The sequence below is a fragment of the Zootoca vivipara genome, chromosome 7 (assembly GCF_963506605.1).
Source record: "Zootoca vivipara chromosome 7, rZooViv1.1, whole genome shotgun sequence".
NCBI classification, from domain to species: Eukaryota; Metazoa; Chordata; class Lepidosauria; order Squamata; family Lacertidae; genus Zootoca; species Zootoca vivipara.
In genome coordinates this window covers 66,043,693-66,060,252 of record NC_083282.1, presented here as the reverse complement: position 1 = coordinate 66,060,252, position 16,560 = coordinate 66,043,693, and the positions used below count along the sequence as shown (strand labels likewise).

The 16,560-nt window shown below is 40.0% G+C and overlaps 1 protein-coding gene across 2 annotated transcripts; it reads left to right on the top strand.

Moving 5' to 3' along the window:
- Nucleotides 1-2: 2 nt before the first annotated feature.
- On the top strand, nucleotides 3-16,374 carry NFS1 (NFS1 cysteine desulfurase). 2 transcript variants are annotated; one of them, XM_060277226.1, is made up of 13 exons: nucleotides 3-135; nucleotides 1,753-1,822; nucleotides 2,356-2,472; nucleotides 4,940-5,023; nucleotides 6,644-6,796; nucleotides 7,244-7,337; nucleotides 7,947-8,081; nucleotides 9,350-9,507; nucleotides 10,509-10,614; nucleotides 11,567-11,648; nucleotides 13,158-13,241; nucleotides 13,506-13,595; nucleotides 14,592-16,374. In XM_060277226.1, exons 1-13 carry the CDS (start codon nucleotides 38-40, stop codon nucleotides 14,653-14,655), a joined length of 1,335 nt encoding a protein of 444 aa, XP_060133209.1. In that variant the 5' UTR covers nucleotides 3-37; the 3' UTR covers nucleotides 14,656-16,374. The 2 variants fall into 2 exon arrangements, with proteins under 2 accessions (XP_060133209.1, XP_034977858.2); XM_035121967.2 differs by having other exon boundaries at nucleotides 38-140; nucleotides 1,755-1,822.
- The last annotated feature ends 186 nt before the right edge of the window (nucleotides 16,375-16,560 follow it).

Sequence of the window (16,560 nt, the reverse complement as noted above, 5' to 3'; positions counted from 1 at the left end):
GCGCTCCGCTAGGCGAAGGACGGGAGGCGGAGTGACGATGATGGCGGTGCGGCCGGCGACATGGCGGGCTCTGAGAGGACTGCTAGCCGGCCAAAGGAGGCGGCTTTCAGGGGTTCAGCAGCAGCAGCAGCAGCAGCAAGGTAACGGCGCTCTTTCTTTTGGAATCCCGCCAGGGGGGCGAGCGAGCCTGGCGGGACGCCCGGCGGATCCAGAGTTTCAGGAGTAGCAGCTGGTAGGCGGTTCCCTTCAGCCGCTGCGATGGCATCTGCCTCCTGGGCAATGTTATGTTTTCCGCTGCTGCGGACTTGGGAAGCTCGCGCAGGAAAAAAAACAACCCCAAACACGAGTGAGAATCGCCTGGTCCCTTCTTCCCTAAGGCAGCTTGAGCAGTTATTTTTTCCTGTTGAGGGCTTACTCTCTGAAGTGGGTTTGCTGTCATTTGGAAGCAAACTTGACAGAATGTGAAAATAGTAGAGGATCGGGACCGTAGAGCCGTAAGATCGGACGGGGTAGAGCCGCCGCAGCGACACTGCTGGCTAGCCCCAGGCAGATGTGAAAAGCTCAAACGCAGAAAGAGAACGTGTAGTAAATAAATAACTACGCCTCCCGGTGTTGCGGTGGTCTGTCCAACTTTCTCTCCCGTCAGCTACAGTAAACGGCATTGCGATTGAGTCCTACTGTAGTAGCCGAAGGGATCGTTGAGATGACGGGAGTGGGATTACAGCCCTTTGAAAGTTACAGGCCCAACCTTGGGTTTGCAAAAGTGGCGTAGTTAGTAAATGTTGGAAGGGCGGGAACTCATCGTGACAGCTCCCATGGTTACATCCCTAAGAACAGTTAAGGGGGGGGCGGGAAGTAGGCTGCTTTGTTGATCAGCAAAACATTGCATAATGCCCACTTTTAGAATACAGTAGTGACCTGATAAATCCATGTTGGATTGGGAGAGACTTGGGTTCACATCTTTGATAAGCCATGAAGTTCACTGGGTGACCTTGGGCCAGTTACTGTCTGAGCCTAGCCTACCTAATAAAAGTACCATGTGCCAGACCAAACTTCCAAGCTTGCAGTGCTGGCAAATACTGCCCAATCAGATGCCATTGCTCCAGGTATGAATAACTATTGAAGCTGTTGTCTCCCATGTTCATGCTCTACTACATCACTGGTTGGAAACCTTTTCTACTTGTCCCTTGCTTGCACTTCTATAGAGGTAGCCATTTTTCTCTCCCATTGTGAATTGGGGATGATTTTGGGCAGGAAAATGCCAGGAGGGGAAAGGGATGAAATAGCCCTTTATCCTCATGCTGTCCCTGTGCTGAAACTACCAGCCTCCTGTGGCTGCTTTCCATTAAAAAAGTAGTAGGAACCAAACATTCTGAATCTGAAAATGTTTTATATGTTACATATAGCTAATCTATGGAGATAATCTTGCTCTTTGAATGCTTCACTATTGTGTGAGCTCAGTTCAATTGATTTCTGCTGGTGGTTCAGTTTCAAACTTTTAAAATGCCACATTCTGGTTGAAATGCTTTGTTATAGCTGCCTGAACAATAAAGTCCTGTGTATCAGCTTCTGAAGCTGAACTTAAAGTGGAAGTATTTTTTTAAAATATGTTTTAACCATCTGTCTGAATTGCTTGTGCATTAATTAATCTTCATATACTACCGGTACATACTGGGATAAGCCCTCCACCCCATAGTAGAAATGATATCTTCTGCAAATTTGCATTTGTCACTCATATAGTTGTCTTTCCCTAGGCATAGGAGGTGCTGATGAAACTTCGCTTCGACCATTGTACATGGATGTCCAAGCAACTACTCCTCTGGTTTGTGAACTAAGTACTGTACTCTTTTGAGGAGTGTTTGTTTAAAGAAACACATTGTTTACAGAGTAGTCCTGCACTATTTACTTAGAGGTAAATCCCACTATGTTCAGTGGGGGCTTACTCCCAGGTAAGTGCATAGGATCACAGCCCAAGTCTCCTGTCAACCGTGAGAGGTTTGATAGGTGAGAGAATAATACAATATGATATCTGACTAAGATGTACTCAGGCTAGATCTGTAGAAATGATAATTTCTAGAGTCTGACTGAGTCATATACTTCTCATTGGATCTAGTACATGGCTGAACATTTACACCCTGTTCTTAATCACGTTTTAATCCTATTTACTCTGAAATAAAGACTGTTGCCATACTGGCCATACTGTCTTGTGTACACAGACAGAAAGAAGATTGTAGCCTTAATAACAGGTCTGGGTGTGTTCCAAGCATTTGTGTGTGTACGGGAAAAATCTTTGATACAGAAATATATTTGTTAGTGATGAAATGAAATAGAAGAACTATTAATATTTTGTTCTAGGACCCTAGGGTTTTGGATACCATGCTTCCCTATCTTGTGCATTTTTATGGCAACCCACACTCAAGAACTCATGCTTATGGTTGGGAGAGTGAATCTGCTATGGAAAAAGCTAGACAGGTGAGATTTCTGCATTGTTCTTATAATCCTATATAATAAAGTCCCCGTGTCTCTGCGTCCAGATTCCCTGTGTCCCGTTTCCGCGCTACTGCGCATGTGCCCCACGGACACAGGGATTGGACCAGAGACTTGGAACGCACATGCGTGCGCTCTCCCCCCCAACCCCTCTGCCTACTGTTTACCTACCTGCGGCTGCCAACCACTCGCTTCTAAGCAGCAGTGCGAGGAGGAGGAGGCTGCGAGATAGACCCGTGCGCTTCTCTTTCTTTCTCTCTCTCTCTCTCGCACACACACACACAAACCGCCCGCCCGCCGCCACAGCAAACCACCTCAGGCGGTCACTGGAGGGAAACGCAGCTGCAACTTTCCCCTCTCACGGCTGCTGCTTTTTCCCTTCGCCCCTCTCACGGCTTATTCTTTTTCCCCTTCGCTCGCGCAGGCAGCGCGTCCCGGAGAAGCCCTGCTCTCTTCTCTCTCTCTCTCTCTCTCTCTCTCTCTCTCTCTCTCTCTCTCTCCTGTTTATTGAACGGGCTGAAATACACTAGTTTATTTATAAACTGCTTATCAGTCAAATCTCATGGCATAGCTGCCAAGTTCTCCCTTTTTTTAAGGGAAATTCCATTATGCTGAATAGGCTTCCTCGCGAGAAAAGGGAAAACTTGGCAGCTATGTCTCATGGCAGTATATGTATGGGTATGGGAATTTCATCCAGAAGACAAAATGTATTGAGGAGTTAGTGATCTGACAAGGTTACCCTTCCTCCCTCTGTTCCTTCCCCCTCCCTCGCTCTTTTAAATTTTTTTTTGCTAGTGTGAGAACAGTCTTTAATGTCCTGAGAATGAGAAGGTGAAGCCCCCCCCCCCAGCTGCCTTAATCAGTTGTGGAGGATAATGCTGGGTACCTTCTTTGCCATTGGACATTGTTTTGAAAAAGTGATGCATTGGGAGGGGGCGGCTAATGGATGATCTGCACGTAGCCAGTCTAGGAAGGCACACAAGCTATCTATAAAATCAGGCGGTTTGGGCAGAGTTTCTTTGAAGCTCGTGCACGGACTGGTCGACCGCAGGGCATGCAAACTGAGACTAGCTGGGGGAGTCGCTTTGCCACTTCTTGAGGGCTTCCAAGTAGCAGATTGAAGTGCTTACTTTGTATGTATACATTGCTTGCTGTTTTGAATAAAATCTTTATAATCTCACTCACCTGTGTATTTTGTATTGCTTCTGAATCTTATTTTAAAAGAATCACCTTGCCTTTAGCAAGACAGTATACAAAATCAAGAAAAGCAAGATACAAACTTAAAACAGTAAGAGTACATTAAGCCCAATGTAAAACCAACATGAACAATAGCCAATACTGCTATCCTGAAAAGGCCTGGCATTCAATGACAGTTGCAGCTTCTAGGCAAACCTCAAGGGCAGCTTCACGTAGAGCACATTCTAGTAATTCAACCTTGAGGGGATAAATATATGGACCACTGTGGCCAAGGTATCCCTGTGTAGCCGAAGCTGATAGAAAGCTGATAGAAGGTGCTCTGAGCCCCTGAGACTACTTGGGCCTTTAGTGACAAAGTTGGAGTCAGCAGTACACCTTAGCTTGTTCAGGAAGAATGCAGTCCAACCCAGAATAGGCAACTGAGCTGCCTTCTGGACTTTACCACTTACCCACAGAGCTTCCATCTTGTCAGGATTCATTTTCAGTTTATTGGCGATCATCCATCCCACCACTCCACCCAAGCATGTTTAATACTTGCATAGCCTCATCTGATTTAGATTTCAGAGAGAAATAGATAGAGCAGGGTGTCATCAGCATACTGGTAACACCTTACTCCAAATCCCCTAATGATGACACCTAACAGCTTCATACAGATGTTAAACAGCCCTGGGGTCAGGACGGTTTCCTGTGGCACCCCATAGCACACTTTGTGGGGGGCCAACAAAACTGCCATGCAGTGCTGCTCATTGAAATCAGCCCTGGAGCAACACAGCACCTCCAACTCCCATCCCAGGAGGTTACTATTGTTAATGGCATCAAAAGCCTCTGGGAGATCAAGTAATAGCAACAGAGTCACACTTCCCTGTCCCTTTTTTGAGAAAGACAACCCATCAGAGCAACCAAGGCAATTCAGCCATGAAATCAGACCTAAATCTAGATTGCAGTGGTTAGTGGGTTAAGGTAATCTGTCCACCAAGAATGCCTGTAGATGTGCTGCTGCTACCTTCCCTCCAAAAGAGGGTACTAGTGGCCAGGCAGTAGTTGGCAAATGCTACTGGACCATGTTTTGTTTTGTTGTTAATATAACGAAGTGGCTGCACCACCACCTGTGAGCATAAAAATGCAGTTTAATTCTAAATCTGCCCTTGCTGACTTATGAAGCAGTTGTGTTTTGAAATATGTTACAAAAAATGTCTGGTGAATGTGGTTTTCTGCCTCAAAGTAGTAACATTGTGTTCTGTCTTTTTTTAAACAGCAAGTTGCATCGTTAATAGGAGCAGATCCTAGAGAAATTATTTTTACTAGTGGGGCAACAGAATCAAACAACATAGCAATTAAGGTAAATGACTATATTGTAATGCCAAGTGATGGTGATGTAAAAACAATTCACAGTAGTCTGGATGTTCAAATATTACTGTCCTGTCTTGTGTTATAATTAAGGCAGAAGCTTAATACAATTGCAGCAACTAACAGTGCAATCCTGTGTATATTTTTTGGCTTTACCTGAGAATAAATAAAAGTATTGGCAAGTCTTAAAAAATGCTAAACCGATTACCTTGTGTGCTGTTTTTATAAGTATGTGGAAGTCACAATTCTCTACATAAGATTATTTGGATAATGTTATTGTTTTTGCATTTGCTGGATGAGCATACTGAGTCATGTTAAATATCTAAAGATACTTTGTTGTTTCTGGTATCATAAATGTATTGTAATTGTAACTTGGTTGAGATCATATAGTGTACACTGTAAGTTCCTAAAACAACTTGATGTAAACTTAACCAGGTTCACACCACACTCCTATGCACTCAGAAGTAAGTGCTATTGAATTCCGTGGGACTTCTTTGGGTAAGTGTGCATAAGAGCCTCAGGCTGTGCTCTTAAACTCACTTATTAGGAGGTAAGCCCTATTGAACACTGTGGGACTTACTTCTATGCAGACATGCATGTAAGATCCTACTGCTAGTTGAATTAAACTTCTGCCTTCCTTAAATTAGATTGGCTAAGGTTTCTTGATGTTAAGAGACATATTATATAACCAAACCTAATTCTGCCTGCTTTGTACTTAAAACAGTTATGCAAAGAAAGATTTGCATTATCAAAACAAACTGACAGGTCTCTTTTCAAGATTCTTCTCTGCACTGCAGTTTGTAAGGTTTCTGTGGCTACAGTTTTGCTTTGTAGCTATTTCCCATAATTACACTTAGGAAAAACGTTCTATGTAAAAATTAAACCATGAAATTTATTTAAAAAACTGAGCTAAAGTTGAAAATTGCCAAGATTATTTGAATAGTTTTTCATATGCAATCCTTTGCATATTTACTCAAAAAGTAAATCTCATTGTGTTCAGTGGGGCTTAAAGGTAAAGGTAAAGGGACCCCTGACCATTAGGTCCAGTCGTGACCGACTCTGGGGTTGCGCGCTCATCTCGCATTATTGGCCAAGGGAGCCGGCGTATAGCTTCCAGGTCATGTGGCCAGCATGACAAAGCCGCTTCTGGCAAACCAGAGCAGCACATGGAAACGCCGTTTACCTTCCCGCTGTAGCGGTTCCTATTTATCTACTTGCATTTTGACGTGCTTTCGAACTGCTAGGTTGGCAGGAGCTGGGACCAAGCAACGGGAGCTCACCCCGTCACAGGGATTCGAACCGCCGACCTTCTGATCAGCAAGCCCTAGGCTCAGTGGTTTAACCACAGCGCCACCTGGGTCCCTTCAGTGGGGCTTACTCCCATGTAAATGTATACCGTTTTGGGCTGCAATCCTATACACACTTTTGGGAGTAAACCCCCCTGAACTTGGTGGGACCTATTTCTGAGTAAATGTGCCTAGGAATGTGTTGTCTATTGCTTGAAGCATCAAGGTAACTGGGCATTTTGCATTTTTTTAAACTTGATACTTATAGAAACTACGGACTTCCAGCAGTTTTGATCTAATATTTTCCCCCTTTTATCTGTGTAAAGGGTGTTGCAAGATTCTATAAATCCAGAAAGAAACATATAATTACAACACAAACGGAACACAAGTGTGTGCTGGATTCATGTCGTGCCCTGGAAGCTGAGGGATTTCAAGTCACATACTTGCCTGTACAGAAAAATGGGATTATAGATATAAAGGTAAATCACTTGTTTCCAAATTTGTATCCATGTGATTGCAGCTCCTCTCTTCTTTTTCAGTCCTTTGCAATGGAATGTTAACAAAAATACAGTCTTCAACTTAGAATATGGATGCTACAGAGAGCTGTCTAAATAAAAACTGGTGAAATGTTTGTTGGGTTGCAGTGACAAAAGGGTGAGGTTTACTGCATACCTAGTATATTGTACAAAATTGGATCAGTTTAGCAGGTGCATTCAAAGAAAGGACACTCCCCCAACTTCACTACAGTACTAGTAGAATAAATTGATTTACATCTTTAACCATTTAGACTGCACATCTCAGCACAGGGAGTTGCCCTATTGAATATAATGGTGCTTATATGTTAAAAGTGCAGTGTAGTTGTAAAATAAGTTTCATTTGCAGTGCTAATGCAGTTTGAATTAGTTCTCTTCTATGATTTCCCCCAGGATCTAAAAAATGCAATACAACCAGACACAGGCTTGGTTTCAGTAATGACTGTGAATAATGAAATAGGAGTGATACAGCCAGTTAAGGACATTGGTAAGTTGACAGTTTGGGTGGAATTGATTTTATGAAAGATTGTAAGATGCTTTATGGAAGAAGTTCCTCAAAAAACTGGTTATGAAATTTGAAATAAATAAATAAATAAATAAATAAATAATAGTCTTAGCTTGTGCTTAAATGCCAAATACTTATAAAGCGCACACTGTTGAAGCATAGAATAGCTACATAATTGTGGTGACTTAGAAACAAATCATTGGCTCACATTCAATATCTGACAGCTTTTCTATGTCTGTCAATAATTTGTGAGGGTCAAAACAGATGTTACATGTGAGATCTGTGACCAGATTTCCAAACTGTTTATGTGTCTACTTTTGAAGCAGGACTGTGGGGATTTTTTTCACTTTTTCTTTTCCGCCATTTCACTCCCATCTAAATGCCCACCTCCCAGCAGTTGAAAGCTAATAGTGCGGTGAAACACAGACATCATTTGTATTATATCGGTTCCCAGATTTATTTTGTGATGACCTCTGGGTTTTAGCAATACATTTGAATTGATTGATAAAATCAGTATGTTTAAAATCTTTAAACATTTTCATAAAATATAAATAATATTTCATTCTGAACCATGTTGTTTTTGCATTGTAGGTCAGATCTGCAGTTCCCATAAAATTTTCTTTCATACAGATGCTGCACAGGCAGTTGGGAAAATTCCTCTAAATGTCAATGATATGAAAATTGATTTAATGAGCATCAGTGGCCATAAAATCTATGGTCCCAAAGGTATTGATATTTCTTATATTAGATACTACTGCATTTTTACTAATAAAGGTGGCCAGGTTTATTTGATTAGGTAGTCAAATAAACATTTGGAGAAATAGCTAACCCTTGTCAAGGCATCATGAAAAACAGTGACCATAGTACAGGGCTGGAGAACCTGTGGCCTTCCAGATGTTGCTGGCCTACAGCTCTAATCAGCCCTAGCAATTATAGCCAATGATGATCAAGGATTATGGGACTTGTAGTCCAGAAATACTGTATATTGAGGGCCTCAGGCTCCCTATTCCTGCAGTAGTATTTAAGGAGGAAACGAGAACAGCAGAGGAAAGCCTGCAACTGTCTTGCATGGATGGGCACTTCATTCAAAATAGCTTTCTTTGAAATAAGTCCTTTGAATTTTGGTGTAAAGTACTTCCATGTGAGCACTTTGAACACAACTCGGTTCCTAAACATTGGTCTGCTATCCAAGATCTGGAGACAGCTATGTGTGGAACAAGCTACATCTACAAATGGAATAAGCTATACCTATCCACATACCTTACACTATACAGATCTATATGCAGCAGCCTCCATGCAAACGACTGCACAGGGCACTAAGGTCGCAGTCTATAATATAGTAAGATGTGCTTTAACAGGTTGACTGTTGACATCTGTGTGTATGGATGTGACAGTATGCATGACAGTACACATGACTTTCTGCCAGTATATTAAAGATTAGGATGCCAGACAGTTATTTCTCATTTTCTGGAGTTAAATAATGACAAAGGAAGATCCTGCTGAGAACACCTCAAGGATTTTGATAAATAAGAAGATACTTATTTTATAGAAATTAGCAAATGAGGATTCTTCCAATTAGAAATGTAAATTGAATATCTGAGGATGAGATCCAACAAAATGTGAATGGTTCTGTTTATGTAACAGGGCTTCTTCTTCCTCTCCCGCCCCCCACTGCAGGTCCCCACAGTGACCCCCCCAAAAAAATCTTCAGAGGGTTGGGAGACCCTCTGGAGTAGATTTTGGGGGGGTGCATAGGGGGCTGCAAGCTCAAGTGAGAAACTGGAAGTTCTGTTGTAGCAACCAGATTGCCATTGCTCAAGTGGCTGAACATCACTGGATGTTGCCCTGAATGTTTAAAATGCATCTCTTATGATGAAGAATCTTGATTAAAAGTTCCTGAAGGATTTTTTCTAAATATTTCTAAATATGCTAGGAGACATACAGTATGGAAAGTCTACCTGTGTACTGAACAGAAGTAACTTCTTGTTTCTAAGGGGTTGGTGCAATTTATGTTCGGCGGCGACCAAGAGTAAGAATGGAACCTTTACAAAGTGGGGGAGGCCAGGAGCGAGGATTACGTTCTGGGACTGTGCCAACTCCTTTAGCAGTTGGTCTTGGAGCAGCTTGCGAATTGGCACAACAAGAGATGGAGGTATAAAGAGCAGTTCTAGTTGTGTAAATGTTCTTGATCCATTTATTTTACCATGTTCTTTGAAGCCTTGTTGATGGTTGAAAGTCTGCAACACATTCCTTTAACAATAATGATTAGGGTTTAATATGATGCCCTTCTCTGTACTGTAGAGAACTACCGTAATCATGCTCCTTAATTCAGCCTTTATTTTCCTATAATATGTAAAAGCAGTTAAATAAGCAAAGCAAACTTGACCTTCTTGGCAGAACAATTTTCTGAGATGGTTTTGAGTATAGTAAGTTTATTTTAGTAGTGCTATGTTCATTTATTAAGTAGTTCTCTGTGCCATGTTTCTTACAAATTCTAACCTTACAGTTAGAACCTTTATGGTCTCTGTCTTGCTGTTGATAAGAGAAGGCAGGCAGTTTCTAGAACAACTAGTGTTTATTGATTATAATAATTGTACAGGGATTTGCCTCCATTTGGTGGGCATCTCTGTTTCTTCTCAAGCATAGGATTTTCAAACAATTATGGAGGCAATTTCTTAAAGAATTTTCCTGCTACATATCTCTGAATTTTACAGCAGCAATTGTGGGATAGCAGCGCAAATTCAGGGGGTGGAATCCAATGTTGTGCAAGCAGACTTCTGTTCACAGAAAGAATCTATCCTTTCTTTCCTCCACCCCCCCATGTACCCTGAAAATGTGGGGCATTTGGGGGTATTAGAGCATGGAAGGGAGAGGAGAGGTAGGTGAAGTCCCATTGTGCATGTGGAAGTCTATTCCACTTGCACATAGCCAGCATTGGATATAGCCTGCTATCAGCTTGATAACCATAACTCTCATATTTAACTTGGGGCTGAATTTTGCTGTGGTTACTATTTGTGTGAGAAATTGTGTTATTTTGCCTTGTCTTTTTGGTTAACATGCCAGATTTTACTGATACAACATTTTTAGTACATCAATCAAGGCTCATCTGCATGTTTGTAGAATAGCTAATAAGTTCTCTTGTTTCTTTTTCAGTATGACCATAAGCGAATTAGTTTATTAGCTGGCAGATTAGTTACAAACATAATGTCTGAAATTCCTGATGTAATAATGAATGGCGATCCAGTTCATCGTTATCCAGGTATTATTAGCAGAATGTTGAGTTCTTTACTACAGAAATTACCTTTGACCATTAAGGGTTTCTTTTTAAAATGAATATAGCATTGGAAAATTTAAAAACAGATTGAAGTGTTATTCTGTTACAGCAGTATTGTTTTAGAATTGAAAGCATTGTTGTGCTCATAGGGTACTAGCCCAGAAACTCAACAAATAGCTTAAATATTGCAAAATTCTCATCATCTGTTATACAATGTTCTGTATATTCATGACTAGATGAAAACTGAGATAATATAACAGCATCAGTGCTAAATAGTTTTACTGTTGCTCTATTAAGCATATGAAGTCAACATGAAATTAAGTAGAGATTGTAGTCACCGAGACACGATGTTTAACTAATTCAGGGATGTCTTCTGCTTCTGTACTGACCTTAAATTACTGCATAAATTAATCCCAGTGAGTTGCAGATTATGCACAAGCTTTTCTTATTGTTTTACATCTTAGTTCTGAATTGTATGTTTTAGGTAGAGCACTAGGATTAGGATAAATCACTGTATTAAAGACTGAATGAAGAATTCTGTAATGGTCCAAAGAGCTGCTCACTATTTTCTTCCACTGCGTTAGCCAGTTTTAGGTTGTTTATAAATAAAAATTATGGCTCTGCTGGTGAGACAGTTGTTCTATGTGCATTTCTGGAATTAGCATTTAGCTCTCTAGTGATCAGAGCTGTGGTGACATTCACATTTCAAAGGAAATGAAAAATAAACATTCCATAAAGGGAAAATAGGCTCAGATTATTTAAGAGCAGGATTCGAGCCCCATGTTGGGCTAAAAATTCCTGCATTGCAGGAGGCTGGACTAGATGACCCTCGTAGTCCCTTCGAATTCTACAATTCTATCATTCTGTGATTCTGGAAAACTCTGTTGTCTAAAGTACAATCTTAAAAGAAGCTGACACTGCTTTGTTAACTTTGCAGGCTGCATTAACTTATCCTTTGCATATGTGGAAGGAGAAAGCCTGCTGATGGCCCTTAAAGATGTGGCTCTGTCTTCTGGAAGGTAATATTGTTGGTGTAAATAGGAAAGAATGGGTGAAATTGCATTAAGCACTTGGATCGTGTCTGAGGTGTCCATCCCTTCGTCTCTGGATTCTGTTTAGAGAAAGACCCAGCTACACAGGGTGGTTAGAAACAGTTGAAGGCTAAATACTTAAAGCATGACTCATCCAGCCTCCCTTTTTCTAAGGAATGTGTGTACATGCAGAGGCAGGTATAAAACCCAAGGTTGAATTCAGCAGCATTGGCATCAGTGTGAGGTATTTGCCAAGTGTGAGCTTTTATCATCTTGGTGGATGTTACATGCTATATGGTTCAGTTCAGTATAGTACGATGAGCTAGCATGGTAAAAGGCAAGTGATCACTACAAGGTTTGTTTCTGGGACAAGAGAACTCTATTATAGCAGATTAATTTATGATGTACCAGCATCTCTTAATGTAGCTAATGTATTTATGCTTGTCTTGTGCCATGAGACAATAGACACTACATACTTTGAACTGAACTGAATGGGATAGGGAACTGTGAAAAAGGTGGACTACTAGAAAGCAGGAAAACTCTGATATTGTGCTGGAAGAGTCTGCTGGAGCTGTGCATACTCTGCTGATCACACTGGTCAAAGTGGTGTAGTATCAACAACAGATGGTGGACCCAAGTATAACAGGTTATGGGCCAACTGACTTCTAGAAGTCTTACATATGTGAGAGAGAAGAGAGAGCCTGGAATATGGTCTAAGGACACATTATGCAGTCTATTGTTAAGGCTAAGCAAGTCTTAGTTTGGTCATGTGCAGATGAGAGATTGCCTGGAACTCCCATGGCATATATTTAAAGGAGAGCAGAATAAAAGTGGTCTTTTCCACTTCAAGTCACCAGAATTGATGATCTAGAACAAATCTATGAGCCATCTAATCCAGAATCTTTCCTTATTTTGATCAGGGCTGATTTACTTCCATTTATAAGGAGTGTCCTATTAGCATTTCTGACTCCTTTCAAATATTTATGATTCCTTTTAAAATTCAATTGGCAAATGTCAAATTACATAATTTAACAACCAAGCTTTATTGGTTATAACTGGATCTACTAGATGGTTAAGTCTTCCTGCTAATATCTTTTTGCCCTGTCCTTCCAGTACTTTAGTCCCCCTAAATTATAAGAACAACTTAGGGCATTATGTTCCTGATCACATAACACACTTTTTGATATATTACCCACCCTTTCTGATCTTTTCCCCTACCCCACACTTCTTTTTCTAACACCAATCTGTTGCTGTACTCTGTCTTCTTTAATTTTCTGCTTCTGCAGTTGAAATGCCTTACCTTCTATTAATTATGCAATTACACACTCTTCTCTTGCAGAATTAGTCTTCTTAGTTTGTTTCTGTAGTCAGTAAATCTTTAGGTGGCAGTGATAGAGTTATAATAAGAGTATATTACTCTAAAGTTGTCTGCTATTTTGATTTCTATACCAGTTCTATGTAAGGACAAAATGCCAACATATTGTTTTTTCTCGTTAGTGCTTGCACATCTGCATCTCTGGAACCATCATATGTGTTGCGTGCAATTGGAACTGATGAAGACTTGGCTCACTCATCTATAAGGCAAGGCTTATAGTTCTATATCAGGCATAGGCAAACTCGGCCCTCCAGATGTTTTGGGACTACAACTCCCATCATCCCTGACCACTGGTCCTGTTAGCTAGGGATGATGGGAGTTGTAGTCCCAAAACATCTGAAGGACTGAGTTTGCCTTTGCCTGTTCTAGATAGTCACATGTAATTATATTACATCCATCAAGAGAAGAATCCCTTTTTATGTTTTTATGTGTGCTGTGTTGCATCTGATAAGCTCTCTGCTTCATTTCAGGTTTGGCATTAGCCGTTTCACTACTGAGGAAGAGGTAGATTATACCGTTAAAAAATGCATACAGCATGTGAAGAGATTAAGGGAGATGAGGTAAATAATAATAATCTGAATATTAGACATTAACCATCACAGGATTTCTTTTAAAGTCTGTCTGTGGTAAGGAAATACTCCCAGAAGTCACTGAATCTCAGTGGTTAGAGCAGATCAAGATAGGGGAAGGAATATACTATCTCTGTAGCTGTGATCCAACCTGATATTTACAGCAAACTGGCACAATCCTTATAAAGCCCAAATATGCATGCAGTCCCATTATCATTAGACTGATATTAGCAAAAATACTTATAAAACATTCCTCTTCTTAAATATTATTATTATTATTATTTGCTATTGGACCTTCATCATTAGGTCCCTGGGTAGATCACAACAATTCAAAAATACAATACTATAATCAGTTAAAGCAAATTAAGTCACAGAATCAGGTGGGTCCTAATATATATTTATCAGGTGTCAAAGGCCAGGGTAAATAGGCATTTAGAAGGGTGGAAATTCATAAATAAATATCTTTATTTCCATTACTAGTGTCTCAGTATAATACCCATTGTGGGTTCAGGCATTCAACCTTGGTGAAATTTTGCCATAACAAAACATCTTAATTGGGTATTTCGGAAGATAGGAGTCATTCTTAGACATAATTACTTTATGTAATTAGAAAGTGTTCTTTGAGGAACTTCTTTTAAAATAATATTTTGTTCTTAGTTATTTCCTGAAAGTTCTGTTGATGTCAAATTACAGTGGTACCTCGGTTTGCGACCGCAATCTGTTCCACGGAGCCGGTCGCTCCCCGAATCGGTCGTTCACCGAAGGCACGCTTCTGCGCGAGCGTGAAGCACCAATAGAGCGCTTCTGCGCATGCGCCACTGCACAGATCGCTTCTGTGCATCCAAGCGCCGCGGAACCCGGATGTAAACACTTCCGGGTCCGTGGTGGTCGGAAAACAAAGCGGTCGTAAACGGAGGCGGTCGCAAACCGAGGTTTGACTGTATTTGTATTTCTGACTGTCATTGAATTTTCCTTCTCATTTTACAGCCCACTATGGGAAATGGTACAGGATGGAGTTGATTTGAAGAGCATTAAATGGACACAACATTAAGCAAGGAAATCACTTGTTACCTTGGACTGCATGGATATAGATTAAAGTAATATTTTCTCTACATTCCTGAGTAAAACCATGTTGTACTTGTTTAAAAATACAAAATCTTTGGGTAATCAGTTACGCTTTCTAAATTCGGAGCCTGAAAACTAAATCTAAGGTGATGTTTGTTCAGGTAAACAATTGTGCTTACAAATCATCAAATACAAATAGACATTAGTTTCCTGGAACCAAAGAAGTTGCAGTACTTTTATTTTGGAGGTGACATTGGTGCAGCTTGATATGCCAAATCTTCAACTGTCTTATTGTAAAAATAATAAAAAAGTAGTTTGTTTCTACAGTAGGTTCACCTAGAATAATTTGCATCTGTTTCAGCAACATCTGTCTTATTGCAAAACTTGTGTTCAAACAGACAGTATGGTCAGAAGTAATCCTCTTACAGAAGGCAGTCTTCCATCTAAAAAGTCCATGTCTTATATTTGAGCAGTGGTATTTGCTACATAGCAATGAATTCAACTGTGCCTAAGGCTTACTAGCTCCCAAATGCAGATCACATTCACCTTTTCACAATTTCACCTTTTCCTTACTTTTACCCTTGATTTGTTATCACAAAATATTTTCTCTTGCTTTCCAGAGTAACTTTTTCTGAGCTATTTATTGCTTTATTTTTGAGTGATGATGGAAGATTTCAATGTAATGTTTTTCCTGTAGGGCAACAAAGTTTGGTTTTTGCTGAGGATAAGAAGCTATGGTATTGAGAATGAGATTGTGTCTGTCTAGAAATAAACCAGTTGTGGAAATATCCCAGATTTATCATCACTTAAAAAATAAAACAATGTCATTGCCTTGCACTTCAGGGTGCCTGACAGTGCTAGATTAAGTTAAACTGGTGGTGCTAGTATTTTTGGTACTCAAGAAATGTGTGCCCTCATTTGTATGGGATTTTTTTTTACTGTTATTACTCTTTCTAATAGTAGAAAGAAAAAATCTATTTAAGGGAAGTTTTTGTGGTTTTTTACTGCTTTCTCAAATAAATGCAGGAAGGAAATTTAACTGTCTATAATAAATGAACACTTGTGTTATGCATCTTTGTGTGCACACCATTTTGAAGGAAATGGCTGCTGACCCTAGGCAATGGATTGTTAGCACACAATCAATGAAGTATCCTATCACTTGCCTTAACTACAAGTACACACAACACATATACTCCCATTGAAATTGTATCAGCTTCCTTGAGATAATGTTTATTGCAAACCTGTTCCAGCAAAACTGCTTCATGTAGGAGAGTTCTTAATTTGCAAAATTGTTACAGAAGTTTTCAAAAGCATGGTTTAAAATGGAAGAAGCATTGATACTGCAATGATGACAGTTTTATTACCATATCACAAAATTCAATTTAATTTTGTGGGCAAGCCATTAATCATCCCCCCCGGCAATTTTTTTTTTTAAAAAAAACAGCTTTGGAACACTTCTTACACTGTACACTGTTTCTTACACTGTACACATAGACTTTTTGAGACATTTATTTTTGTTGTTTTAGAGGAATTCTGTGCAATATAAGTACAGTGAAAGAGAAAGGACATATTACAGGCAGGCAGAGAGAAAAAAGATAATGTGTTGAAAACAAAAAACTGAGTTAAAATTGGCACAAAAATGCTTTTCTATGTTTAACTTGGTAATGTGGCACTCTTCTATTAATAAAGAGATAAAAGCAGCTTTTACTTGTTTGAGTTGTGAATTTTTGTTCATTGGGATGGAAAATATATATACACTGATTTACTGAGCAAGTACCCTAGTTCTCATAAGCATATATGAGATTATAGGAATTTTTGTCTGAATGTGCACCACTCTGCAGTTCCATACATTGCAACATATTTGCTATTGTGCACAGAGTTTGGAGAGATC

Excerpts from the sequence above, each read along its gene's own strand:
- NFS1 (XM_035121967.2), top strand. The coding sequence starts at position 38 with ATGATGGCGGTGCGGCCGGCGACATGGCGGGCTCTGAGAGGACTGCTA. Across the intron at positions 6,797-7,243 it reads ATGGGATTATAGATATAAAG|GATCTAAAAAATGCAATACA; the intron begins GTAAATCACTTG and ends GATTTCCCCCAG. Across the intron at positions 9,508-10,508 it reads TGGCACAACAAGAGATGGAG|TATGACCATAAGCGAATTAG; the intron begins GTATAAAGAGCA and ends TTTCTTTTTCAG.